The sequence below is a fragment of the Hypomesus nipponensis genome, chromosome 11 (assembly GCF_054491055.1).
Source record: "Hypomesus nipponensis isolate SF chromosome 11, ASM5449105v1, whole genome shotgun sequence".
Classification (NCBI taxonomy): Eukaryota; Metazoa; Chordata; class Actinopteri; order Osmeriformes; family Osmeridae; genus Hypomesus; species Hypomesus nipponensis.
The window spans coordinates 13,763,535-13,790,560 of NC_140371.1; the positions used below are offsets into that span (position 1 = coordinate 13,763,535).

At 41.0% G+C, this 27,026-nt stretch overlaps 4 protein-coding genes across 5 annotated transcripts; 3 read left to right on the top strand and 1 right to left on the bottom strand.

The window, feature by feature from the left end:
* The first annotated feature begins 1,987 nt into the window (after positions 1-1,987).
* LOC146268225 (max-interacting protein 1-like) lies at positions 1,988-8,383 on the top strand. The gene is made up of 6 exons (XM_084709944.1): positions 1,988-2,256; positions 3,483-3,585; positions 3,768-3,797; positions 5,114-5,228; positions 6,043-6,214; positions 6,345-8,383. The coding sequence occupies exons 1-6, from the start codon at positions 2,031-2,033 to the stop codon at positions 6,506-6,508; spliced, it is 810 nt and encodes a 269-aa protein (XP_084566070.1). The 5' UTR covers positions 1,988-2,030; the 3' UTR covers positions 6,509-8,383.
* A 549-nt stretch (positions 8,384-8,932) lies between these two features.
* Positions 8,933-12,128, bottom strand: smndc1 (survival motor neuron domain containing 1). The gene is made up of 6 exons (XM_084708744.1): positions 11,994-12,128; positions 11,517-11,636; positions 11,259-11,398; positions 10,796-10,957; positions 10,531-10,684; positions 8,933-9,773 (listed from the first exon to the last, which is right to left on the bottom strand). The coding sequence occupies exons 2-6, from the start codon at positions 11,634-11,636 to the stop codon at positions 9,636-9,638; spliced, it is 714 nt and encodes a 237-aa protein (XP_084564870.1). The 5' UTR covers positions 11,994-12,128; the 3' UTR covers positions 8,933-9,635.
* Positions 12,129-13,159: 1,031 nt separating this feature from the next.
* On the top strand, positions 13,160-14,386 carry LOC146268227 (alpha-2A adrenergic receptor-like). Its single transcript, XM_084709837.1, has one exon. It carries the CDS (start codon positions 13,160-13,162, stop codon positions 14,384-14,386), a length of 1,227 nt encoding a protein of 408 aa, XP_084565963.1.
* Positions 14,387-24,250: 9,864 nt separating this feature from the next.
* LOC146268228 (BCL2/adenovirus E1B 19 kDa protein-interacting protein 3-like) lies at positions 24,251-26,186 on the top strand. Of its 2 annotated transcripts, XM_084709477.1 has the most exons (6): positions 24,251-24,430; positions 24,630-24,786; positions 24,925-24,985; positions 25,107-25,213; positions 25,313-25,462; positions 25,625-26,186. In XM_084709477.1, exons 1-6 carry the CDS (start codon positions 24,388-24,390, stop codon positions 25,665-25,667), a joined length of 561 nt encoding a protein of 186 aa, XP_084565603.1. In that variant the 5' UTR covers positions 24,251-24,387; the 3' UTR covers positions 25,668-26,186. The 2 variants fall into 2 exon arrangements, with proteins under 2 accessions (XP_084565603.1, XP_084565602.1); XM_084709476.1 differs by having other exon boundaries at positions 24,263-24,786.
* The last annotated feature ends 840 nt before the right edge of the window (positions 26,187-27,026 follow it).

Below are 27,026 nucleotides of genomic sequence, written 5' to 3' on the forward strand. Positions count from 1 at the left end.
ACAATAACAAATACAAGTCAAACAGCAGTAAACAATGTGTTGTGGCACATGAAACAGATTTGCTCACAGGCTATTTGCAGCAGAACAGCTGATTTTATTTAGTTTTTCATTCAGGCAGACTTTGAATGTCGATTCAAAATGGAAGCTATTTTGGAAAAATGCCTCCATCCATATCCATTGTTCGTAGTTTGCCTCGCTCTAAAAGACACAAATGTGCTGTTAGGCACACATCATGCCATGCACTCCCTGCTGAGTGTGACCAGTGGGGGCTGTTGCCACATGGTTTCACACACAAATACTCACAACCGTGTGACTTTGCTTCCCCGGTGACAGCCGAGCCATTTGTGTAATCCGCAGGCTTTTCAGATTACTCCAGTTGGGGTCACATTCTACACCATCCTCCAGTGGGTCAGCTCTCCATGCTGTCAGTATCCAGGCAAACAGCTAACTGTCTGTCCATGAGCCTAGATGGTGTGACACTGTGTGTTTCACGTTGCCCATCTATGTTTTCGCAAGTGTCCGTCAATCTCCTGTCTGATTTTCTCATTGTATGTGTCTGTTTTATCCCTATGTGACGTGACTTTGTCTCTTTTTATGCCTCTGTTTCTATATATGTGAGTTTGTGTGTTGGAGTGTGTGTTGGAGTGTGCGTGCGTGTCAGCCCCTTGCCAAGCAGCTGAAATAGACTCCATGGAAGGCTGTTCTCTCTCACAGGCGTCCGTTACAGCCCTGGCCACATCTGCAGCAGGGCAGCCATCTGCACCCATTGTCTCAGAGGGACAACACAGCCTCGCACGCATGGCTGCTCCCCTAAAGGCAGTCCCTCTACCCTCTGTCCTCCTCCCTCCTTTTCTGCCAGGGGAAAAATGACTTCTTAATCAGTCAAAAGCACAATAGTAATGGACCGTCCAACTAGAAATGATTTCAATTTCAAGGTTAGCGTCTCCAGAGCTTCACTGCTATAGATTTAAATGGTGAAATATGACAATTTAACGATGACTTTTACTCAGGGGTAATACATGTTGTCTAAGTGTTTGAAGTTATATTTTATGTTAAAGGTTGAAACAGTCCATTGATGTATATTTACCAGTAAATTCTCATGATGTCAAAAAAAATCAGTTTTCAGGGTTTTTCAACAAAAAATATGTTTATGCCATTTGTTCTAAAACAAACCAAAAGTAGCAACAGGGGGTGCTAAAGTAACTGGATCTCCAAGATGGCATTGTGGAGAAAACAATAGGTCTTTATATAGGCAAATAATCTCAGGTTGCTTTTCAGTTCAGTCGTGGATGCTTTGCATTAGGACACGGTGTCTGATGTGTTTTCTATAAGGAAATCCTATGGGGAAATCCCTGCAGGAACAATCATTCTAAGACTGCACTGTTTTACATCCTGATACATTAAAGTGATTGAGGCCTGACCTTGCACTTTGTCACGCCTTTGTGTAAAAGTTAGAAAGTGGTCCTTTCTGAAAAATATAGTTGTCCTGCCCTTGGTGAGCAGATCCAACTCTTGATCTGCAAGAGAAATACTGTCAAGTACTGTCAAACATTATGTTTATTATTCATGTGTAGGATATAGACCTGCAATGTAGACCTTGATATTTCATGCTTATTATAAGTTTTGTTTATAAAATGCAGAATCAAGAATGACCAATTGCGTGAACTATTCATTAACTATGATTTCACCTCATGATCATATACTTATTCCGTTAGTGCAAGAAGTAAAATATATGATAAGCTAACACCGACCTAAATGTGACGAGATGAGGTGGTTGTGAGATAAATGTTTTGCTTCGTGCAGAATAATGGTAATGAGGCTTTATTATAGCATAGACCGTTGACAATAAGTACAATGTGCATGCGTTAGTGGGAGGGATTAGCGACCAAGTAGGGCAAGTGGCTCAGGCCAAGGACTGCAATTCCATCCACCTCAGCTCAGTTCATTTCAGTCATCAGCGCTCACTTGCCCCGTGCACAGACAAGGGAACAAATTCAGTCAAACTGAATTGCCAAAGACCCAAAAGGAAAATGGTCAAATTCATGAGACAGCAAAACGAGTTGAAAACCGAAGAGGTCCTGTTGGAGTCTGATACATCTATGGACCAACAGGATTTTGGCGAGATGTCGGGATATTCTTTCAACGACGTCCTATCCAAATGTTCCGCAATGGACCAAATCGACACTTTTATGAAAAACGTGCAAGTGCTTTTGGATGCAGCAAACTACATTGAGAATAACGAAAAGAACAATGGAAGTAAGTATATAATGCCTGTGTTCAGACATAGACTCGGCAAGCAGACAACAATAGCTGCGAAGGCGACAAAAGACGCGCAAAGGAAATGTCTGACAGTAAAACAATAACTGACTACAATGTCGGATGGAACTATTCCAACCCCTTCTGCCAAAGCGATTAAAACATAATCTTGTCCACTGCATATGAATACAAAATGCATGAAAGTAGCATACCGCATAGCTACTTGTTTTTATGATTGTGCATGGCCCCTACAGCAAAATACGCATGACAAAAACAGCCCCCTAAATAATTATGCACGGAATTTGTCATAAACATGGGCCCTTTGTATGAGAAACATTTTTTTTTTTTTTTTACAAATGTTTGAGGAACATAACAATTCAACCTTGTATTCTATGGTCTAATTATGTTGAGGAAGGCTGAACCTCCATCCGGCAATGAAAGACATTTCCCTTGACCTAATTTTGTATTTATTAGAATGTTAATGGTCAACATGCCTTGCATTTTATCGCAATATGTTTAAACCATATTTCGTGACGATGAGTCCATAGTGAATATATTTGTTTTCCCCTTCAATGTATGACTGAGAATGTTGGTGTCTTGCATAGGAAAATATATAATTAGCCTTTAGAGTGAGTGTAGGCGAAGACAATGCTTACAATTAGGAATCTTGCATACAGATTCAATGTGAGTAGCTGATCGAATAGATTTAAGTAACATTTCTCATTCATACTTTCTAACAGCTCATTTTAGTTGCACTTGCGCTTCCTTGGTCTTGGGGCTCACATGGTTTCCACATGGAGCAAATCTGACCGTTTTGATTGGACTAGAGTCATGCTGTGGTCTAGAGTCCTTGTAGTTGGCCAACCGCAAACAAGTTCAACATCGACGTCGCATGTTACTGGGTCGGACTCAGATGATACCTGGGACTTGTAGTTTTGGAAATGTGCTAGTCGAAGAAGAAGGATATACAATTCATGGGCATGGCATACATGATTATTCAGGACTACCATTATTAATGATTGTAAACTATTATGAGCAGGAAAGGGGTCATGAATAGTTGTGTATTATTGTCATTATTATCGTCATGTCACTGGCCAAATGTTACAGGCCAAACTGAAATACACAGATGTGAATAAAACTAAAAAGTGTTTGCCTATCTGGTAATGTAAGTGTAATGTGTGGTAAAGTAATTGAAATAATAATGGATAACTCTATTTCATTTTCAGAATGTGAACATGGATATGCGTCAACATTCCCCACAACTGAGACCACACACCACCAGAGACAACGCAAATTAAAGAATAAAAAAATGGACAATCTTCACAACAGGTAGGCCTATGATGATCCTTTTTTCAATATGTCTCGAATGTTCTGCTGCAAAAGTACAAAAACTACACGGTTATGTGTGATACTAAACTGTAAATCCATACACAGGGTCAATTTGAAATGTAATGGCTGAATGCTCTATTCAGCTGTCTGGTCTAAAATGTCCTTCTTCTTCTTGTTTTCAGGTCAGCACACAATGAGTTGGAAAAGAATAGGTAAGTAAAGAGATCGAGTTTTCTGGTTGTTTGTGTAGTTTAATGCATGCAGTTGACAATGCAAATAATACATGAAAGAAGTTGTGAATTGCTGGTGTTGGCAAAGAAACTTAGTAGACGGGATAGACAGGGACACTCTCAAGAGCTAGCTATTTTTTGAAAGAGAGTTTATAGTCAATATCCTCTATACTCTCCAGGTTGCATGCTTTTTGCATATCCTTGGTACCTTAATAAGTATCAGCTCAGCCACTATAATGTGATATGGCCTCATATGTCATGTCATCATAGCTACACCTTGAAACAAAACACCTTTTGAGTCAAAGTCTGTTTGTACAGAGGTTATCACCCATATGCAAGTCTTCACTATGATGCTTGTCATGGCTCCACTGAATAGAACCACTTTGCAAGTCAAATCCGAGGTATTGAAGTCCAGGACAGGGCGTTCCTAGTCTGCAAACTAGAACTTGCTTTCTCCAGACAGCACAACTCTTTCCAGGAGAATTTTCCCTAGCACAAAAAAAAGCCTCTCACCGATGACCATTTGTCTTTAATTACGGGGGGGATTGGGGGGGGTTTGTCCCCCTTATTTAGACTTGGACCCCCCAAAAAGAGGTAAAAACAACAGGTCGGGGGGGTCGATACATATCGTTCTTACCTGTAACCCCCCCGATTGTCATTGTATAATTCGCACTCTGCATACTACACACACCTTCACAGCTTAAGCCCATGGTGAGTGAAAGCTTATCTGAACGGGACCATCTTTGTTTTACAAAATGGTGGTCATAAAGAGGGAGATGACATCACAACATGACCTACATATTATTTGAAAGCAAAGGGCTTCTTATGAGGCATTTTGCCCAACCACATACTAAAAGCTCTGGCATCTGAATCAATGCCTGGCTGACCGATGCAGCTCTGAGACTGGACCAAAATGAATCCCTAAGGGAGTAGTGGAGGTTGTACTTGTGGTCTTGCTCGGCATGCAAATCATGCAATCAAGCAGTATTCAAAACAAATTAGACACACTGTTAATAACTAGGCACACTGTAAAACTAAAATGAAACTCATTCATCATCTCTGAATCAAAAATTATGCAAAGCCAACTTACAAACTAATTAATAAATCCAAAAGCCAGGTAGTTAGACCTATCCAGGGATTTTCCTCATTTGGGTGCTGCATTTCAAAGCTAAATTGAGCATGTTGTTTATCATAAATGTTTGCTCGTTAGATCTGTAGCACCATATCCAGTGGAAGCTTTTGTTAGATTGTTTTAACTCATCAACTGTACGTCCTCTCTTCTGCCTTCTGCATTGCAGACGAGCTCACCTCCGTCTGTGCCTGGAGAGATTGAAGTCCCTTATCCCCCTGGGGCCCGACTGCAGCCGGCACACAACCCTGGGGCTGCTGAACAAGGCCAAAGCACACATCAAGGTAGAGTAGTCAACACCAACCGTGCACGGTGTCATGGGAACAAGGCTGTCATGAGATCTAGTGAATGGTTTAATGGAAGCCCCCATGGATAGGAACAACTCGAAACTCCCGTGACCTGCCTGAGCTAGCACACAAACACAATGTGATCCACTCAACCCTGCAGAGCCGTCACTCCACCCCTCCTCCTCCCCTCCTGTAGATTTGTTAAGCAGAGAACTCAATTAGCATTACTGTCAAAGGGAACATACTATTTGTTGGATGCCAGTGCCAATGATTTGTTTGCATTATTTCAATAGTCAATTCATCTATTTTGTTTGTTCAACCCCATGTCAAATCTGATATACTCTTAATCAATATGTATGTATATTATTTGTATAATAGTGAGTTTCAAATGAAAATATGCCAGTGAGAAAAAGGAGATGAAGCCTGTGAGCTTGGCCATCCCTACACAGCTGTTGCCCTGGTTTTCCTACCAACTGTAATCCTGCTCTACAATTGGCTGGTGTACAAAAATGTTAGGAATTACTTAGCCACTACTGCTGTTTGGGTCTGTTGGTATTTATAGCCTGGACTGATGCAGAGGGATTCACATATGATTATTGAAGCTTAAAGCCCACTTCAGTGTTTGTCCAACAGTGTTTGTCCAGCAGTCTTGGATGTGTGGAATGTAGTGCAATGCATGGACATTAGGTACAGTTCATTAGGTTCACGCAAAACTAGCACCACGTCAAAGCACTCGGAGGAATCCCTTTTGATGACTTGTCCTTCTCTCCGTGTCCTCTCTCTCTCCCCCGCCCATCTCTCCCCTCTGCAGAAGCTAGAGGAGATGGATCGTAGGAGTCAGCACCAGCTTGAGACCCTGGAGCGAGAGCAGAGGCACCTGCAGAGGCAGCTCGCTCACCTGCAGAGCCCTGGAGATAGGGAGAGGGTCCGCATGGACAGCGTGGGCTCACCTCTGCGCTCCGATCACTCTGACTCAGACAGAGGTGAGCCCCCATAGCTTCTCAGCCAGTGGCGACAATACCACTCAAACATGAGGGAAACCTTTATTTATAAAAACCAGCCAAACAACAAGCATATTAACATGTGTTATATGGGCTTTTTTTTGTTGAGCAGAAGAGATTGAAGTGGACGTGGAAAGTACTGAGTTCTCCCATGGAGAGATGGATAGTGTTAGCACCAGCGGCTGCAGTGACTTGGATGACCACAGCAGCAGGCAGAGCCTGGCCAGCGATGAGGGATACTCCACCTGCAGTCTAAAACTGGCCTTCTCCACCTAAATTACCAGCCTGAACCCCCACTTCAACTACAATCCAACATGGCTTTCTCCTCCCAAGACCCAGCCTATAACTCTACGGTGCACTCTTGCTGCAGAGCCTGGTCGACTCTGAAGAACCAGCCTCTCCCATATCTCCTCCTGCAGAGTAAAATATGAACTACCCTTCATCCAGCCTTAAGTTCAACTGGTCCCCTGCAAAGAAGCGGATGTGCAGACCCATTTTTCCTCAACGTTTCAATGTCACCTGCAGTTTAAAACTGGCCTTCCTATTCTAAGATCCAGTTCAAGTTCAACTTTGCCTGCAGTCCAAGACTAGCATTTTCCATATGATTACCAGCCTGATACAGTTGTACTGGCAGTCCAAACTGATCCTTTGCTAACCCTCCACTATAGGATCAACAGCCACTAAAGGTCCCACAACCCTAATGGGGGCTACACACCTTACACTCTATCCTTATTCTTGTAAAACCAGCGCAAAGACTAATAGAAAACCAGCCAAGCTCACCAGTGACAAAAGCAACATTGAAATTAAAGGTGCATAAAAGTGTCCCTTCCTTTGGATGTCCCAAACAAACTATTCTCACTGAGACATAGGAAAGAGACATCTCTTGTCAATCGCCAAGCCACCGTCTACGGCTTATATGTCAGCATTCTAGATGTTTTTTTTTCTTGATAGGAACTCCCTTTAGGATCCACACCAAGCCTAGAACTTCCCAGCCAAGCAGAAACCTTTTATCGACTGGAATACTGTCTTACCCCAACAGCTCAGACCACCTATGGTTGTAATTAATTTAAATATTTAATATTTATTTTTGCTATATTTTATTGTGCTGTATGTCTTGGCCCACTTGAATGAATTTTATTGAAAAAAGAAATTAGTTGGATGTTTAATGAGTTCTTAGTTGTGTTTCAATTGTTTTAATTATAAAGCCTCACTGAGTGTTACTAAGATATCCCCACTGAAGCTTGGCAACAGGACATGCTCAATGTATCACTGGTATACGCCTTCTTCTCATTTTGAAACAGATTAACGTTCAGACGATAATATATAAGCTATCCTACACTTGACCAAGCACACGTTTTAAGCAATAACTCAAATTACCAATTTTGTTGACTCTTTGGCACACCGTTTTGTCCGTCCAGCACCAAATTAAATTTTCTAGTTTTGTATGTCAGTACAATGGCTTTATTGATGAAAATCTCAGTTGTTAAAATATGATTGTATTGATTGGAACAGATTTACTGATGTGCATGTGTTTTGAATGTAACCTTCAGTTCTGTTGTCATGTGCTTTGGGTTGACCTGTTTAAAAAGCCAGAGTCCGCAAATTTGTTTGTGGCACGAACAGCAAAACACTCCAAACAGAATTGCAGTTTATTTACATGGTTTTAACTATGCCTGTGTGTAGTAGTACTTTTGTTTCAAATTATAGCAGAGGGGCATTCCAAAGTTAAAACCCTTAGTCTGTAATTTATTTGAAGCAAGTATGTTAAATATTTGAAATCGAATTGTTCACAAATTATACACAGATATTGCACTGCTAGCCCACTCTATTCCAAGAAACCAAATGAGACATTTCAGTGTACATCCATGCCCATATTTTCCTGGTACAAGTCCTAAATAGATCATTACCACCAATGTGTCTTAACATGACTAAGTTGACTCTTGCACACATTTCTTAGTTTCAAGTCTTTATCCAACGTTTGGAAAACTGTAAAATGCACTATGAAAAAGACTTGTATCAAGGAAGTAATTCTGAGCAATATCAGAATGTTTTCTTTTGTCCAAAATCAGACATCAAAGGTGACTTTTGCAAAACATGTGTCTGGTCTCCCGCTTATGTTGTGTTATGGTTCCTGGAAACTTGATCAATAAACCTCTGAACATCTCTTCCAGGCTCTGCTGCTTCATTCAATGTGTTAGAGCTGAGCTTACCTCATTACCAAGTAGTGAAGAGAGGATTATTTCAACACAATATACAATAGCTGATACTGAAGGATTTACCAATTTAATTTACTCCTTTACTGTAACAGTAGGGATGGGCATTAGCTCTATAATGAGTGCTTGAATGCAGATCAAGACGTCACAGGTTCTAATCCCCCATGTATGTAATGTAGAGCCCTTTCTGAAAAGTAATTTTATTGAACTATAAACCACTAAGTTTTGCATAACAACAGAAATCTAGAAGTGGATTAAGAAGCAATACTCTTTAGGAATTACTCACAAACTCGTTTGAGCTATATTGACAAGATTAACGAGACCCTTCTGATAGAAGACACAATACAAACATGTAGGTACCTAAAACAGATGGTCGTAATTTACCTGTCAAGGTCTGTGTTACAAGGTCAACTAAAGTTATGTAAATGTTGCATTTATATACACCTGACCAGCTCTGGTCTCTAAATTACTCAGAATGCAGTCAACAAATCAGTCATCCCTGAATTTATTAGAAAAAAGAAGCTTATATCAACAGCAGTGACATAAGGTAAAATATACAACATCACAAAATACAGCGCATATAGGGCAATAAAGAACATTACTGCCACCTGTAGGGAACTGAAAATCAGTTCCAATATGAAAACAGTATTTTTTTTAAACTTTTGGGCCAAAATTGGGGAGGAGAAATATGCGTATATATGTTTAAATAAAAAACTTGGCTGGCAAATGAGCAATTCTCTGATGTGAAATATACCTTTTTTTTTGCTTTAAAAAGCTATTTCGTTATCAATACCCAGACATGAGTAAAACACTATGATATATGATCGTACAATCCAGATTATCCTGAAAACAAGTCGACTTGTAACATCAACTAAAGCTGATTAAATCATGCAAATTATTCAGTTGTTTGGCTTCTCTGATATCAGTAAAGATACATGAATCCAACAAACTAAACTATTTGACCATCAGACTCTGCTTTCCATTCTGTCATTCATCCAATACAGGGCCAATATGCCTTCATTAAGAGTTCTTCTTTTGAAATTGTGACACTAGAATGCTGCACCATTCAGTCAAAAATGGTGTGCAAGCAGTTTTTTGTTAATTTACTTAGTAACCTAAACCATATAAACACAACGGTAATCACTGATTGAGATCATGTACAGTGGGACAAATAACGTAAGACAAACACATCATTGTGGCATGAGATGCCTGACGTTGTATTTGGATGTGTCGTGGTACTGTGTCATAGGTTTATCAGCAATTCCACACGTTCCAACTCCCACTTTTCCGTTCACACTTTCTGGAGATGCAAATATACTCCTTTTGACCTGCAACAGAAAGGTCCCGTTAGACAATAACCAGCATTAGATGAAATTACAGGTGAACACATTTCCGGGCTCTGGGGAGTTAGGCCGAATCCCAATACTCCCCCTTCCCCCTAGCCCTTAGTTTACCCCTAGCCTTTGGCCCTCGAAACTGAGGGGTAAGGGCTACATATCCCTAAGAAATGGGATGCCACTTGGTTACAGGTACGTCATCTAGCACGTATCGATATCTCCAAAGCAAGTAGTGCTATGCACTGATATTAAACAAAATTCGCTGCTAATGGAGTTGACTTAAAACTGTAGACATGCTAGTCGGAGAAATGCAGGACTGTTGTGCAATTCAGCACTGTAACATTAGCGTACCAAACTAGCGATTTTTAGAAAATGTTTTAATTAGGGAAAAGGTTGCAAATATATATGTTCAGGACTGTGTATAACAAAACAAGACTGTCATAAAAAAATTTATCAATTCATTAAGCTGAAAATAGTACATTCATCGGACTCTCTGGATGATCTGGCCGCCAACCGCTGGTTGCCGGTCGTGCAGTATTCACATAGCCCTAGGTTTCAAGTAAGCTCCCAATCTTACTTGGTTTTAAGGGGTGTATACCCCTTATTCTTAGCCCTACCCCTAGCTCAAAAAGAGTATTTGGACACCACTAGCTCTCCAGGAAACGCGCACAACTAAGGGGATGGGGTAAGGGGGAGTATTGGGATTCGGCCTTAATCATCAACACACTGAACCATAGTGATTTCTTACCTGTCCTTTCTTGTTCTTGGAGTAAGCTTTGTTGTTAAACTGCTGCCATTTTGACTTCTGATCCTCCCTCTCCTGCTCAAGCTCTTTCATTCTCAGTACCTTCTTCTGAGCCTTCTTCTTCTTGTACTCCCTCTGCTCCGCAATCTGCTCCTTCCTGCCGCGGGACATACAGGAAAGAAAACCACACGGTGAGCAGAGGATGGCATTTGGAGTCGTCTCTGATCACTGGACAATGGAGATACTTAAGTGTCCAGTGTTTTCATACCTGGACTTGGGTTTCCCCATCCCTTCGTCGTCGCTATGCCTTCCCTCCTCAGATGGTTTGAGGTTCTGCAGTGGGATCACTTCGGCGTTCCCGTAGCCGGCGAAGGTGACAGCCGCCGTGCTGTTCTCCCCGTCTATCTCTTCAATCTCAGCCTCATACACCCTGTCAAAGAATCACGGCTGTAAGCAGGTGAGTACAAGCCACAGACTCGAGCCCTACTCAACTAACAAAGTTAATTCAACCTATTCAATGACAGAAAGATAAGATAGATAGGATAGATTAGATAAGATATAGCTCATGTATTCTTATGGACACTTTACAAGCTCAACATACTGCATGAACCCCCTAAAGCACCAGTGAACAAACAATGAATTTAACTTGTGACACATTCAATCACCTTGGCAGCACAGGTCAGGTGTAATTTAACTCAAAATGTCACAAAAATTAGGTTGGTGATACTCACTGTCCATCCTGGCTCCATACGGCCATACACCTATCCCCCACTTTCCAGTTGTGTTTCAAGGGTGCAGCATCTGAGCTGGCACTGGAGGCTCCCTCAGCCGGTTGAGCCGTCAGCAGGTCTTTAGTCAACTCAATGACTTCCTGTTAAAGGGGACAGACGGCGTAGTTCAGTTTTGGGATGATTCTGTTTAATTAGTCAGGGTGAGGTTGGGGCCTATAGATGTAAACAAATTGCGTCTTGGTCCGTGTCAAGCTTTACCTGCAAGTCTTTCTGCAATTTCATCAAATCTTCATTATCTTGGTCGGTGGATAAGGCAGCTTCCACTTGTTGTAACTGGGCTTTGTAGCTGCTTAACTGTTTCATCAAGTCGTCCGACATCTGAATACGATCAAAAACAAACAGACTACGCGTTACTACTACATAGAGCTAATTCATGTAGCAATAGTATAAACCTAGCATTCGTTAACAATTGGGTGATAGACATACGACGTATAGTAAACGCATATTGCTTGCAAACTTGCTGGAACGTTGTTTGCCAAACAAATTGAGTCTCGTTAAAATGTAACCGCTACCTAGTAGTGGGAGTCTAACGTTACAGCCGCTAGCACTACTAGCTTCATGCTAGCAGGCCACACAATAACCAACATCACCACCTCACCAACAGGCAGTTTTCCATGGTTATTTGGAGTTAAATGTACCCATGATTTTAAGACAATTGCAGCGCTTTTTTCTTACCTTTGTATATTGTATTTGGTTTTACAAATATATGAAATATTTGGGATTCACTTCTGTTGTTTCTGCCAAAATGATAAACACAACAGAATCGTTCGCTTCGTCTCTTTTCCTCACCAACAAAATTAACCGGAAGTGCTTAACCAACTACCGTTATGAAAGGGCTATTCTCGCGGTAATTTAGCAGACCAAATGACATTGCTAGTACATGCATTGCCAGTAGATGGGGCTGTTAAACCTGTCTACCTCTGTCCATGGTGCTTAATGAAAACCCCGCAACAATGCTGGACCTCAGTCTCTAAGTTATAACTAGTACAACGGCATAGTGAAGGTACATATTCAAGCATATTGTAGGTTTAGATATAGGCCTACAACGGAATATATCAATTTGGTAATCTGCTGTTTAGGATATCTTGTTGCCGGACTGGGATTAAGAACACAACGTTTTACACGCAAAAGTAAATAAATGATAGCTTGTTTGTTTGCACCATGACAAATATATCCATGCAGCAAATGATATAAGTATGCACACTATTTGCAAATACATCCATGTGTTGTAGCCTACTAACCTGGGTTAGTGTCCAGTTAGACTGGTCCGTAGCCGAAAGTACATAGTATCAATTAGGATAACCTATTAAACTTATGAATTTTACATAAACGATAAAAAAATAAAAAGAACCCTGATGAGTTCGAACCCCGCCCATTATCGCTCACTGATGTATTACTAGCGTATCGAACGATAGAGCAAGATCAAGACCATATAAAAGCAGCTCTCCTCACTTTAGCCTCATCAGACGTTGAATCCACCTCTGTCAACGATTCCAGTGATAATAATGCTACCCGACGCAGTAAAAGCCTCTGTAGGATGTTTTGGAAAGTTTTTCAGTTCAAAGGTTGGTAGTTTAGGGTTTTTGTTCAGGCTATTTATTATAGATAGATATATTTTTGATATATATATTTGCATGGATATCTGCAAAATGTTATATCTTACAGAATAACAGGATGAGGCTTGTTTATTTTCTTGATGACAATGTGTCCCAGTTGACAGAAAAAGGCTTTTTTATTCAGAAGTGATCCATGAATCTATCAGATTGGTGGACTAACTGGTAAATAAGGACTTGGAGACTCTAAAAAGGAACCCTCCCCCTTACAAGGACACCATCAGATCAATGCTAATGGGCTGTGATAACTCAACCAACAGTAATGGGACCTTGCTTGGCAAGCTTCCTTACTCTGTGCAGACCTCAGTGCCTCTCACAATACTGGTGGGTTTTCTGATTCTCCTGACTGTGTTTGGCAATGTGCTGGTAGTCATTGCGGTGTTCACATGCCGGGCCCTGAGAGCACCTCAGAACTTGTTTCTAGTGTCTTTGGCATGTGCAGACATTCTGGTGGCCACTCTGGTAATGCCCTTCTCTCTGGCCAATGAACTAATGGGATACTGGTACTTTGGTAAAGTCTGGTGTGAGATTTACCTGGCTCTGGATGTTCTCTTCTGCACTTCCTCCATCGTACACCTGTGTGCCATTAGCCTGGATCGATACTGGTCTGTCACGCAAGCCATTGTGTACAATCTGAAGAGGACACCACGCAGAATAAAATGCATAGTGTTTATTGTCTGGGTGCTGGCAGCCATAATCTCCTTCCCACCTCTGATATCCATGGAGAAGGAGGGGGCCAAGGAGGAAGGTCCCACATGTAAGATCAATGAGGAGAAGTGGTACATCATCTTCTCCAGCGCGGCATCTTTCTTTGCCCCCTGCGTGATCATGATCCTTGTTTACGTTCGAATTTACCAGGTAGCCAAGAAGAGAAGCAGAGCCCCCCCAGGTGAGAAGAGGAGGAACTACGACAAACATGATGAAAGACAGTACGGGTTAGTGCAGCAAGAGCCCCCCGAGAGGCAGGGAGGAGAGGCGGAGAAGGTGGAGAAGGGAGCAGCTGAAGGCAAAGAGGTCAATGGGGTCGACGTGGACGAGGAGTGTTCTTCTTCAGATGCCAACGAAAACCACACCTGCTCCATCAAGAAGAAGAGGAAGAAGGGAAAGACCAAAGTGAGCCAAGTCAAACCGGGAGAGCCCTCACCGCGGGCGGACACGCAGCCCTGTGTCAAAGTGAGCAGGTGGAAAGGGAGGCAGAACAGAGAGAAGCGCTTCACGTTTGTTCTAGCCGTGGTCATGGGCGTGTTTGTTATTTGCTGGTTCCCCTTTTTCTTCACCTATACACTTACAGCCTTGTGTGATTCCTGCTGTGTTCCACAGACTTTGTTCAATTGCTTCTTCTGGTTTGGATATTGTAATAGCTCACTGAATCCAGTAATATACACTGTATTCAACAATGACTTTCGAAGGTCTTTCAAAAAGATCCTTTGCAAGAGGGACAAAAGAGGATTATGAGTGCAACCTTTGTGGACAAATAATTGTTCTAATCAAAGTAATAGAATAGTCAATCTTGTGCAGTGTCCTGTGTAGGTGTCTATTTGTTGAGATTTGTCATATATTGTAAAAACGTATTTAAATTAAAACAGTAATGGTACAATTTAACATGTAATTCTACAGTTTGATTTGTAAATGTTAGCATTTTAATTTTTGTATCACATTCAGGATGCATTCTCATCTAAACTGAATACCAATGTGTTTATGCTGATATCTTAAGTTTAGCATGAAATCAATGACAATAAATTAGAACAAAGAAATCCAAGTTGTTTATGAGTTCAGTGTGACAAAAAAGTAATGAAATATATATTATTTCAAGTGATCTTGTGTCTGTATTGTGCATCAGCTGAGCTGGTATCAGGGAAATATGAATGTGACATAAATAAATAAATCCATATATAATAGAAAATATGACTGTAAATGGTGTCCTCATTCTTATTGCAGACATTTTTCACACAATCCACTTTGCATATCCTCTTCCTTATGAGCCCCTTGGCCTACCTAAATGTGACAAATGATAATTCACAAAATAGAAGCACATCAGAATAATATCACAGTAAACATACAAAATGTGTATCTTGCAATTTAATCATATAACCGTTCCAGTAAAGTAAACAACAATTCAATTTGATGCATGTTTTCCAAATGCATTAAATGAGCAGTGATGCAAGTAACACCTGTTAATTTGTCACAGACATTCCAGAAATGAATACGATATTGTATCCAACTGAATAAACAACTCATTTCGGGGTCGTTTATCCATTACCTACACCACTTTTTTTAACATGTTTTAAATGCCTTGATTAAACTGATTACGTTATTGTTATCGACAGAACTAGAACATATGACATACCATACACATAGCACTTTAGGCTACATCAAACTGTTATCAGGCAAATGCAATGTGAAAGATAATACCCAGTGGTTCTAATTGTCTCTATACACAAGTGGGTGATGCAATTCCTGATCAAAACAAATTGCATTGCCTTCAAAAGCCCCATCGCTCTCAAATACCAATGAGAACATGAAAATCAAATGAAAGGAAATTGTGCCCACAAGGTTGTGGCTGGTACAACAATATGAAATACAATTCAGCTGCTATGATAATGCTTTGGTTGAGGATGTCATTAAATCCCTCCCTAAAGTCACACCAGAAACATACCTAGAGCCAAATATGATTGGCCCAGTACTACAATTATTAGGCACATGTAATCGTGTTGCAATATTAAACTCCAATATTGCAATACTAAATCCGTGAAAGCCATTTTTGCTGTTACTGTATTTTCCAGTATGTATATATATATATTTTTTATCTTCAGTTCCATCCTAAAGCAAATTTAAACTTCCAAACATGTAAACCTATTCGGAGGGTGTTTTTGATATATTCATTCAACATTTTATCTTTTAATGTATATTTTCGATCAAACTTAATCTCAAAATCATTGGTTTGTTTATGAGCAGAATTATGTAAGTACTGTTGTGTTTTTGTGTGTCTAACAGAAAGAGAGAAAGAGAGTAAGAGAGCAAGTGAGAGAAAGTGGGTGTGGGCGTCTGGGAGGGGGGGGGGGGGGTTAGTAGCTCAAAGATGCACATCCAGCTGGAGAGAGTCCATGTAAATTCTTAGCCCCAGCAGTTGACCTTCCTGCCAGCCCCCTGAAAGTTTTGCTTTTGCCTGGTTGGATTCCGTGCAGCTGAGCACTTCCAAAGATCTAATTTGCAGTAACACTACACCCTATTCCACAGAGTATATGGAAATCATTGTTAGTATGCATCATATTTAGCTGCTGGATGTGTTCTTTTATCCAAATACACACATGGATATCATTATGATAAAATAATACCATGCATGACCAGCTATGCATGCAGCTACTCATACAAAATATATCTAAAAGTTATTTCTAAGAGGCTATGCAAAATGCAAAAAGATTCATCTTAATTAGAGGAAGAGGACGTACAATACATATTAAAGTGTGATATTTTATATAACTCTGACTCCAGAGTGAGTCATCCACGACTTGAGAGCTGAGCGCATTGCAATCTTCTGTGATCTCACAATAGTGGTTTGGGCAAACTTTGACTTATGCTTTGTTTTACAATTGAAGAGCTAATTTCCATACACAATTTGTTTACATAAAATCACTTTTACATTACATTACATTTAGTGATTTAGCAGACGCTTTTATCCAGAGCGACTTACAGTAAGTACAGGGACATTGCCCCGAGGCAAGTAGGGTGAAGTGTCTTGCCCAAGAACACAACGTCGTTTGACACGGCCGGGAATCAAACTCTGTGAAAGTGGCGCTTCAGATTACTAGCCCAATTCCCTCACTGCTCAGCCACCTGACTCCCCACTTTTGTCATCAATCAGTGATGAATCTCAGTCCTTTTGTCCATTCTAGTTAGTGATTGCTACAAAGAAAGTACTGTCACTGTCCTCAGCACACGCATCCATTTTTTGTCTGCCAGGACCTTTTTCAGTGATTTATTTGCAGCTCCAAAGGTCCCTGTAGCAATTTATGGTTGTGACATATAGGCTTGTAAAACTATGCTTTATAAGCTGCCTCTTGTTGTAGTTCCCACGGCTTTCACCGTGTCACCCAGTGCCACTTTCATAAGTCTACCACCATGCAAGTGTCTGGAGAACTCTCTGGTGTACTGTGTAACAGTCACTGTTAATTCAGTCAATGACAGTCATTTATTTGAAAGACTCAGCCTCCAGACAGCAGGGGCAGAGCCTGCACTCAAAGCCCACACAGCCCACAGAGGCCCTGTTGATGCGAAAAAAAGAGAAGGAGAGCAGACATGTTTTAAAGTATAGTTTTACCAGAAGCAACATTCCTGAAGTTAGTATGCATCATGTAAGCAACATTATAAAAAAAATTGATGCTATTGCTACTAAATTGCTTCCTTCAGAACTAATTCATGAGACTTAACGGGAACACAAGCCCTTGATTCCATTTCACGGTGGTCAAACATTAAAATCACGCCTGTCCTGCTCTCTCTAAAACCTCTTTTCTGAATTGTCTAGAACAATTAGTGTTTGTAACAAATAGGCCTAAATGTTGCCAAATGCTGTCTCTATGGCTTGTTCATTTATTTTGTCATTGAAATTGGTCCTACAGGGACGTCTCTACATGACTTTGTTCGAGCCTGCGTAAAGATAACGAGGGTGAGCTTAGTTTTGGATGATTACATTCCTCTGGGTTGTTGAGCTGGGCTCATCAGAACAACGCATAACATGTTCTCGTCAGTCCTCAGGGATATCGGGGAAGCACATAGAATATGTATTTAATAAAGGATAAAAAGAAAATCAATGTTGTTGTTTTTATGGGGGGTGAGGGTTAGGGGGGAGGGCAATCAAAGCGTTTAAAAGACGAGTAGTCTACAATCCATCTATGGCATGCATAATATAATTAAATTTTTCTTTTTTTATCTTAAAAAATTCGAGAAGTGGATTTTCTTGTCCAAACTAGAGGTTAAGAAGAACATACACATAGATCAAGAGACTCATGATGTCTAATTTCCATTTCAGTTTATATTTTTAGTACATTCAAGTACATTTGGAATGAAACATATAAACATGCTCTAATGGATTGTTCGAACTACTGACCGCAAAGGTTGCCGGCAGGAGAGAGAGCGAGAGCAAGATGGAAGAGAGAATTGGAGAAAGGAGCGTTTGAAGAAGCTCTTGGAATAAAATGGAAGACATTCTCTGTGCTCATTGCATCAATACGAGATGCTTTCCACTGCCTGACATTTCCTTTCAAGTAGCATCCAGTCACAGCTCTCGATTCTTTCCTTCTCTGTAGCAAATCCCACTTTGACACCAAGCCCATCTCTGGCTAATCTCCCACCCCCAGTCACTATAATTCTCCTTACCCTGCTTGCCCTGTCTAAACTATTGATTGCCTTCAATTTCCAGACTGGCCTTTTCTTCAGCCCTGCTCTACTCCGCTCTGCTTCTCTTCCATCTAGCCTCGATCCACCCTTCCTGAAGCCAGTTCCCATTATTATCAGCCTTCACAGATCCACACGCACACACACTGTAACTCAGATCACACTCACAATCATTGCTGCCCTTTATCACTGTCCTCAGTAGTCAGCTGTGCTAGACCACAATCTATCTCTCAGTATGCTGTCAATGACCACTCCTTGTGCTGTATATTACCAAGCTATCTCCTGTAAACAACCCCTCTATGGTTTCTCTGTTTCTGACGCTCCCCACCTTTGTTGCTCTGTTGACCTCCCCTCTTTATACTTCACTCTTTCACAGCTGCATTTAGCTCCAGAGGTGTAATGTTAAACAAATGATTCTTCTTTGTTCCACTGGTGATTAGAAAGAGTGGAATCTCAAAAGGAGTCTGCTTTTTATATCTTTGGTAAAAAACATTGACAGTTACTTTAACTTAACTAAATGTTGGAGTAGTACAGTAATGGAAACAGTTAATGTGCAATGTCGTTTGAAAATGTTGTGCAGATGAAGAAGCCTCTGTGAATTTCTTTCATGAATGTCAATGTGTTCACCTATCATCATCTTAAATATTTAATGTTCTGTGATGGGTGAGAGCGAGACAGTTCTCCATGACCTGTCACCTAAACAAAAGACACCCTGTCTCAAATGGAGGCTAATTGTACCATTAACATATTTTCCATATTCATGGTAAAACTCTTTAACCCAACTCCCAAGCCATTAGAACTAAGATCGTTCTAGGCCTAGGGGAACACATGCATGCAAATTTAGGTGGATCAGCGTTTCGTGTGCATGCATTATGAAGGATTGAGATGACTGATAACCTATCTGAGTTTTATTTATGCTTTTATGTATTTTAAAGGCTTGTTTCTCATATGCACTTACACCGGTCACTTGAAGGCCTATACAGCAATAAACATGAACGATTCCATCTGTTTCTATAATCTGTACCAGTGTTGGAAATGGATGAATAGAGATGCCTCGACAAACCGTGAAACCTCAGTTGTATCAATCCAACCACAGAAATGTTTCATGAAAAAGAAAAGAGAAGTTTTTCAACAAACAGGAAGGGAACATAGATACAGCACCATGCACGCACACAGGCAAACACAGACACAGTAGGCACAGTTGGAGATGAGTTGTCGTTTCTGTCTGAGGTTTGAGGACATACTGTAAATCTACTGCAAGGCCCCAATGATCTCAAGCCCTGAATTTGGTTTTCTGAGATGTAGTTGTAAAACACAAGATTGGAAGTTTATTACAACTACATTGCTGTTTCACAGCACATTTACCTTTCAACTCTTTGGTGAACATTTGTTTCCATGGAAAGAATTCATCATAATCATCATCATCATCATCATCATCATCATCATCTCAGTCCTGTTTTTCTGTCCAGCTAGTTTATGAGCAGGATATGACATCATGAGGTCGCAGGTTGTCATGTTTTGATGGTTGGCAGCCACAACTGCTGATGCCTCAGCACCTGTGTGTAAACAATAATTCATCAACCCATCTGAATAATTAATCTTTGAGACAACCATATCATAAAGAAATGGCTGTGCGTGTAACTCGTGCGACACCAACCTAGCTCTTCCAATTTCCAGATAAAATAGTTTACTTCCCATTATAGTATATGTACTATTACAGTTCAAGTTCAAGTTTTTTATTGTCAGATGCACAGAACAACACAAAGTCATACTGGGCATTTAAATTCTAGGAGAAGACAACACAAAGCCATCTGGCATAACATAACATATAAGTACTCAGAACATAAATTACAGAACATAAATTAGACCTATGATAAGAAAAAATATTAAAAACCTCCTAAATATACAAAATAATATACACTACAATACAAGACCTATACTAACTTACAGACAAGTGGGCTAACAATTAGTGCAATATTGCTGATATTACAACCAGTAGCTGAAAGTGACAGTGTGTAAAATGGCTATTGAGAAGTGTCAAGAGTGTATCAATGTCCATTCAGAAGCCTGATGGCCTTTAGACAGAAACTATTCTCCAGTCTGCATGTGCAAAACCGAATGCTTCGGTATCAGAATCAGAATCAGAAAGGGATTTATTGGCCATGAAAGTTTGCACAGACAAGGAATTTGCTTTGGCAGGAAGGTGCATACAATAAACATATAGGAATCTTAAATATGTGGTCTAATTATACTAAGGATACATAAACTAGCAATACTAAGTATAATACAATTAAAATAAAATGTACAGTAAAATAAAATATAAGTCAGGACTCAGGGTCCTCGTGGTGTGCAGGTCCTCGAGGGAAGGCAGATTGCAGCCAATCACCTTCTCCGCAGTGCGGATGCTACGCTGTAGTCTGCTCTTGTCCTTGGCAGAGGCAGCAGCGTACCAGATGGTGATGGAGGAGGTGAGGATGGACTCAATGATGGCTGTGTAGAAGTGCATCATCATTGTCTTTGGCAGGTTGAATTTCTTCACCTGCCGTAGGAAGTACATCCTCTGTTGTGCTTTCTTGGTGAGGGAGCTGATGTTCAGTTCCCACTTGAGGTCCTGGGAGAGGATAGTGCCCAGGAAGCGGACATCACACAGGGTGATGGGGGTGAGTGGGGCTGTGTTCTTCCTGAAGTCCACAACCATCTCCACTGTCTTGAGAACATTAAGCTCTAGGTTGTCCTGGCTGCAACAGGTCACCAGGTTGTCCGCTTCCCACCTATAATCAGACTCGTCTCCACCAGAGATGAGCCCAATGAGGGTGGTGTCGTCCGCAAACTTCAGGAGTTTGACGGAAGGATGACAGGAGGTGCAGCTGTTGGTGTACAGGGAGAGGAGCAGAGGAGAAAGGACGCAGCCCGGGGGAGATCCGGTGCTGATGGACTGGGAATCAGAGACTTGTGTTCCCAGCTTAACGCACTGCTTCCTGTCAGACAGGAAGTCTGTGATCCACCTGCAGGTGGAATCAGGCACGTTCAGCTGGGAGAGCTTGTCCTGAAGCAGGGCGGGGATGATGGTATTAAAAGCAGAGCTGAAGTCCACTAACAGGATCCTGGCGTAGGATGCTGGGGAGTCCAGGTGCTGTAGGGTGAAGTGGAGGGCCATATTAACGGCATCGTCCACAGACCTGTTGGCTCTGTAGGCAAACTGCTGGGGGTCCAGTAGAGGGTCTGTGATGGATTGAAGGTGTGCCAGCACCAGGCGCTCAAAAGACTTAATTACCACAGAAGTCAGGGCGATGGGTCTGTAGTCATTATGTCCAGTTGGCCTTGGCGTTTTGGGCACAGGGATGATGGTGGAGGACTTGAGACAGGCTGGCACATGGCATGTCTCCAGGGAAGTGTTAAAGATGTAGGTAAACACCGGAGACAGCTGGTCAGCGCAGTTCTTGAGGGTGGCTGGAGATAAGGAGTCCGGCCCAGCTACTTTGCGGGGGTTCTGTCTCTTGAACAATTTGTTCACTTCTCTCTCCTGAATGGAGAGGGTCGTCACTGTAGAGGAGGGGAAGGGGGAGGCCTCACAGGTGGAAAGGAGTTGTTCAGGCTACATTGCGTAAGACCTTACAGCCCCTGTCTGTGCAGCTCCAATACCACACTGTGATGCAACCAGTTAGTATACTCTCTATTGTGCATTTGTAGAAGTTAGTGATGATGAATGAGTCCATGCCAAACTTCTTCCGTCTCCTCAGGAAGAAGAGGCGTTTCCGGGCCACTTTGTCCACTGTGTCCGTGTGAGCAGACCAGGTGAGATCATTGATGATGTTCACCCCAAGGAACCTGTAGCAGCTGACCTTTTCCACCTCGGATCCCTTGATGTGTAGTGGTGCATGCTCCTCCTCCTGCCGCCTCCTTTAATCCACAATCATCTCCCTAGTCCTGCTGACATTGAGAGAGAGGCTATTGTCCTTACATCATGATGTCAATGTATCAACCTCCACTCTGTGGGCTGACTCTTCACTGTCAGAGATGAGGCCCACAATGGTTGTGTCATCATAAAACTTAACAAGGAGGTTGAAACTGTGTGTTGCTGCACACAGTCATGTGTGAACAAGGAGAACAGGAGAGGGCTGAGCACCCTGGGGGGTGCCTGTAAAGCATCATAACGTAAGTATCCTAAATATAACCAGAGATTTAATCATTTTAACATCATGCCTTTCTTAAACAAATCCTTTAATACCCTGTAACCTTTAATAAAAGTCACCTACTGGCGAGGCCATACTTGTTTAGTTTATATGCTCATTTTTTTACTTACATCATGTTCTCACGAGGGACCCTGGTCAATCTGTGATCCATTTTTGTCAGGTTTGCTCGAGAATTCCCCCATAACCGTTGATGTGGTGCAGTGCGACAAAAGCTTTTCTTTCTGTACCCTCTATTTGCTGTGTGGAGACATTTCCAAATGGTTCTATGTAGTATGGTTGTGGGTGTATTAATATGTGCGTTCTGCCCTAAAAAAGGTTTGTGTTGTATCAGAGAGTTGAAAAAAGGGTCAGAGAATGATGGCAGGAACTTAAAGCAGCAAAGCCATACTCTGATAGAAGGAAGACTGTGACATATCAACACTATCAACTTCATCAAATTATCATCCACATGTGTGTTACATTGGCATTATAATTGACCTTGTGTAACTTATTCCTGATAGAAAATGGAATACAATTTCCTAAAGACTGTAGGATCCCTTAATTAGTCTGTCTGTGGTGTCAGTGTTTGTTTCAGGCTCATTTGCAGTTGAAGGGAAAAAAGCTGAATTGACAAATTGGGCTAATCCAAGCATACAGTTTCTGAATATCAAAGCCATTCATTTGACTCAAACTGCACTGCATGCAGTAAATTCCATAGTAAACAACAATGTTCCGAAACTGAAAGGACAACAGAAACATTTCAGAATCGGGATTAGTCCCATGTTTAGGCAAATAGGCCTATGTAATCTAATTTCATTTAAATAAAATCTGTTTCTGAGCGGTCGTTCACAGTTAGGCTTACATCGTACAGCTCCACAATTTGAAAAAAAGATAACCTAAGATTGCTATGATACAGAACTATGGGTGGTTAAATTATTTTAAATAACTCTATATTAGTTTATCCTACAGTATATTGTAATATACAACCTTTGGGTGCATAGGTAAACACGCTATCTTTGCTATGTGTAAGAACCTCTTGTTTCTGTATATCATAGCTACTGGACATGCTACTAATATTTAATTCCTATAGGTTTTGGCAGACCTTTCTGTTCAAAGGGCTTGTCTATTTTTGAGGGGATCGTTGAAAAAAAGTTCAAAATGATGCTGACAAGAAAAGTAAATGGGAAATGAAAAACAAATGAAGTGTGAGGGAGGAAGGGAGAAAGAAAACACTTTTGGTATGAATGGAGCACCATCTGCTGACGGAACAACGGTCCTCCAGTCATCTCTGTTTAATTTGTTACATTTAGCCTACTTAGCATCAATGACTACTTAGCATAGTTGAGCATTACAATGTAATATTTGCAAACCATTTTTATTCAGGGTTTTTAATTGGGTCTTATCTGTAGGCTACAAAAAGATTGGTCACTTTCACTCATGGGCCATGTTAGAGAAAATCATGCGCAAGTCAATGGAAAATAACATGATGAATGGTTGCCATCTGTCGGCGAAAACAAAACCTGCTTTTCAGAAACTATTTTTCTAACGTTCCCGACAAGTTAACCAAAGTTTAGATTGTCCTAGTAGAATCAGATATTTTGGAGGCGTTTTTGAGGCAGCCGCGTTTATAGACATGCGTTCAATATGATCGGCCCCAGAGGCTACGTGGTGTGCACCTGATCCGACAGCTCCCTGCCTACAAGCCAATCAGATTTTAGCGTAAACACACAATTGCGTCATCGGTGTTGTTGTGCTCAGGATGAGCCCAGCTAGCATAAAAGACAGATAACTGAAGTTCACAACTGTACTTGTCGGTCCTTGTCGTCTATTGAAATTAGTTTGAAATTGTTTTGTGTGGGATTAGTTTTCTGTTCTGTGTTAACACAAGATTAAATGTCGATTAAAAGGGATAGTTCAACTGAGGGGAGCTTACAGGGTGAGTTTAGAGATGTTGTAGAGCAAGCTAGTGCTAGTTAAGAACATCTCCTAAAAGCTAGCTAGCAAACCAGGCCACATAACGTGTTGTGACATGTGGTTAAACGTAAGCCACAAAACTGTATCGATTTGTCCACATGGTATGGCATGTCTAAATGTAAAACAGATACACGACATTTCTACTTTGAATGCGGTTGTAGGTTCCTGGATAGAGCTAAACTATGGCACGAGCTCTCAGGGTCCACAGGGGACTGGGGAGCAGATCTCCAGTATGCAGGTAGACCTGGAGAGATTGCTGCTGGACGCACAGCACGAGTCGGGCAGAAGCAGCTCCAAAGGAAGCTCCCAGTGTAACAGGTCTGACTACCAATTTGTGTAGCATACTGCTTTAGTTGAATGTGTAATCGGTGTCATTGCAACCATCCAAGGGCTTGTGTAGAATCAATGACGCATAGACCCTCCATGCCCTCGTGAACATTCTCTCTCTTTCTACAGTCCCCCGAGATCACAGACTCCGCTTCATCTGTGTAGAGGGTCTGAGGGAAACAGTTCCCAGGTACTTACAGCTTACATGTAACAGACTTAGCTAACCTATTGGCAACCGTAGACTTTACACTAATGTCATTGTTTTAGACTAATGACTAATGTCAAAAAAATGACTGATGTCATTTTTTTAGTCTGAAGAAGACTACCAAGAGAGAAGACAGGAAGTAGAGAGCCCGATGAAGAAGAATGCTGATTGGATCTGGGACTGGTCAAGTCGACCTGAGAACAACCCACCAAAGTATGAAGCTAGGAATCTCCCCTGTAGTTTTAGGCCAGTTGGATAAGTTCTGAGGAAACCACTTATTGACCCTATATTGTGTGTATGTGTCTTTTGCAGGCAGTTCCAACTGAAACACCGTAGACGCTCAGGAAACCTCAGCATCAGGAACACTAGTGTCATGAAGAAGGGTGGCGTTCTGTCACCTGACTTCCTGAAGCTTATCCTGCCCTCCTTGATCATCTCTCACATAATGGCAGTTGGCCTGGGGTAAGATACAGGGATGTTTAATGGAATTTACAAGCAAACTATGGGGATGTTTGTTCAAGGCATGTGCTGAACTTACTGCAGGGCAGCATGTCATGTTCATTATTAGGATGTAGCTATAGTCTTATTTCAGTATGTCATTATTGTGTTTCTCCTTTTTCTTAGAATTTACATTGGGAGGCGTCTCACCACACACAGCGCATACTGAGGATGAAGTGTTGTGATGTAACTCATACAGCTGAGCATGCCTGAAAACAGGTCCGAGATCAGGGCAATATGGTCACGTGACATGCTATTTTAGCTTTGATGGCTTAATGTCATCATCAGCAAGGCATTGGCTTGCTGCTTTCCCCTCCCTTCCCCCTCCAAAACATGCCTTTCAAAAAATAATGTGCTGCCATTTCACAGCCTGTCACTTTCACTGGCTATCACTTTCACTTGATTATTTTTCATATCTGTTACAATTAAATCATAATGACATTAAGTAGTTTGTTTATTTTGATGCTAGTTTAGTTGAATTTCCTTTTTAAATATCTTCCTCCACTAATTTTCACACAGTATCATGTAGATTCATATGTTTGTAATGTTTTGCTTACATTTTATTAGTGAAAATATTTAAAGGGAATGCAATGTGACGGTTCAAACAATTGAAAGTAATTGGAAAATCATTGTTGGATTTTTTTTTGGTCAAAAACCTTAAAATACTGAATTAAAAAATAAAATTGTAGTTGGTTTTTATTTACTAGAGCAAGCACCTTCAAGGAGTGACAGAGATACATTAAATGTTTCCTTAACAAATATACACACAACTGGCTAACGATTGTTTTCTCAATCATTGAATGAATGCCACAGACAAGCACAAATGAACACAATTAGATTTTATTCAACTTTGGTCAAAATAATTAAACAAGTGAATACATTGCCACTAAGTTGAGGATCAATGGACAGACAGCATTGTGTTTCCATTTTTATAACATAATCAGTACATGTTCCTTGTATAGTTAACCGTCATTTTTCCATTGACCTGGAAAGAGATCAATATTTGCACAACGCAATTCTGATTGGAGTGGCATTCCAAATATCGGCACATATAAGAGGCTTGTCTTAATGTCCTACTCTTCACATAAAGAACCATAAACTCTGCATGTTTTGGAGGCACTCGGTATCATTTTAACTGTATGGTGTGCAATAATCCTCCTTTTAACTAGTATATCTGGTATTTTAAAAGACAGCCACAAATAGCAGCAGTAATATGAGGACATACTGTAAATCTATACAACAGGATTTAAAAATAATGCACATAAGGTCTGTAAAACTTTAGGGGTCATAACTTGTAGCTGTCATTGATAGTATTAAGGCTGCAGATTCCCTTTATCCTGTGTGGCCCATCTCCAGACAAGTTTTCAGCCTGCATCTTTAATAATCAACCAATAGATGTTAATGTTTTGACACATGATCGTTCCCCAACAGTGGTTCTGAGCCTAAGTAGTTTCTTTTCCAAGATTGCTTCAGAACTGCTTAAAGACAGTGGCGTGACTGGACATAATTTTTTCCATCTTTCTACAAC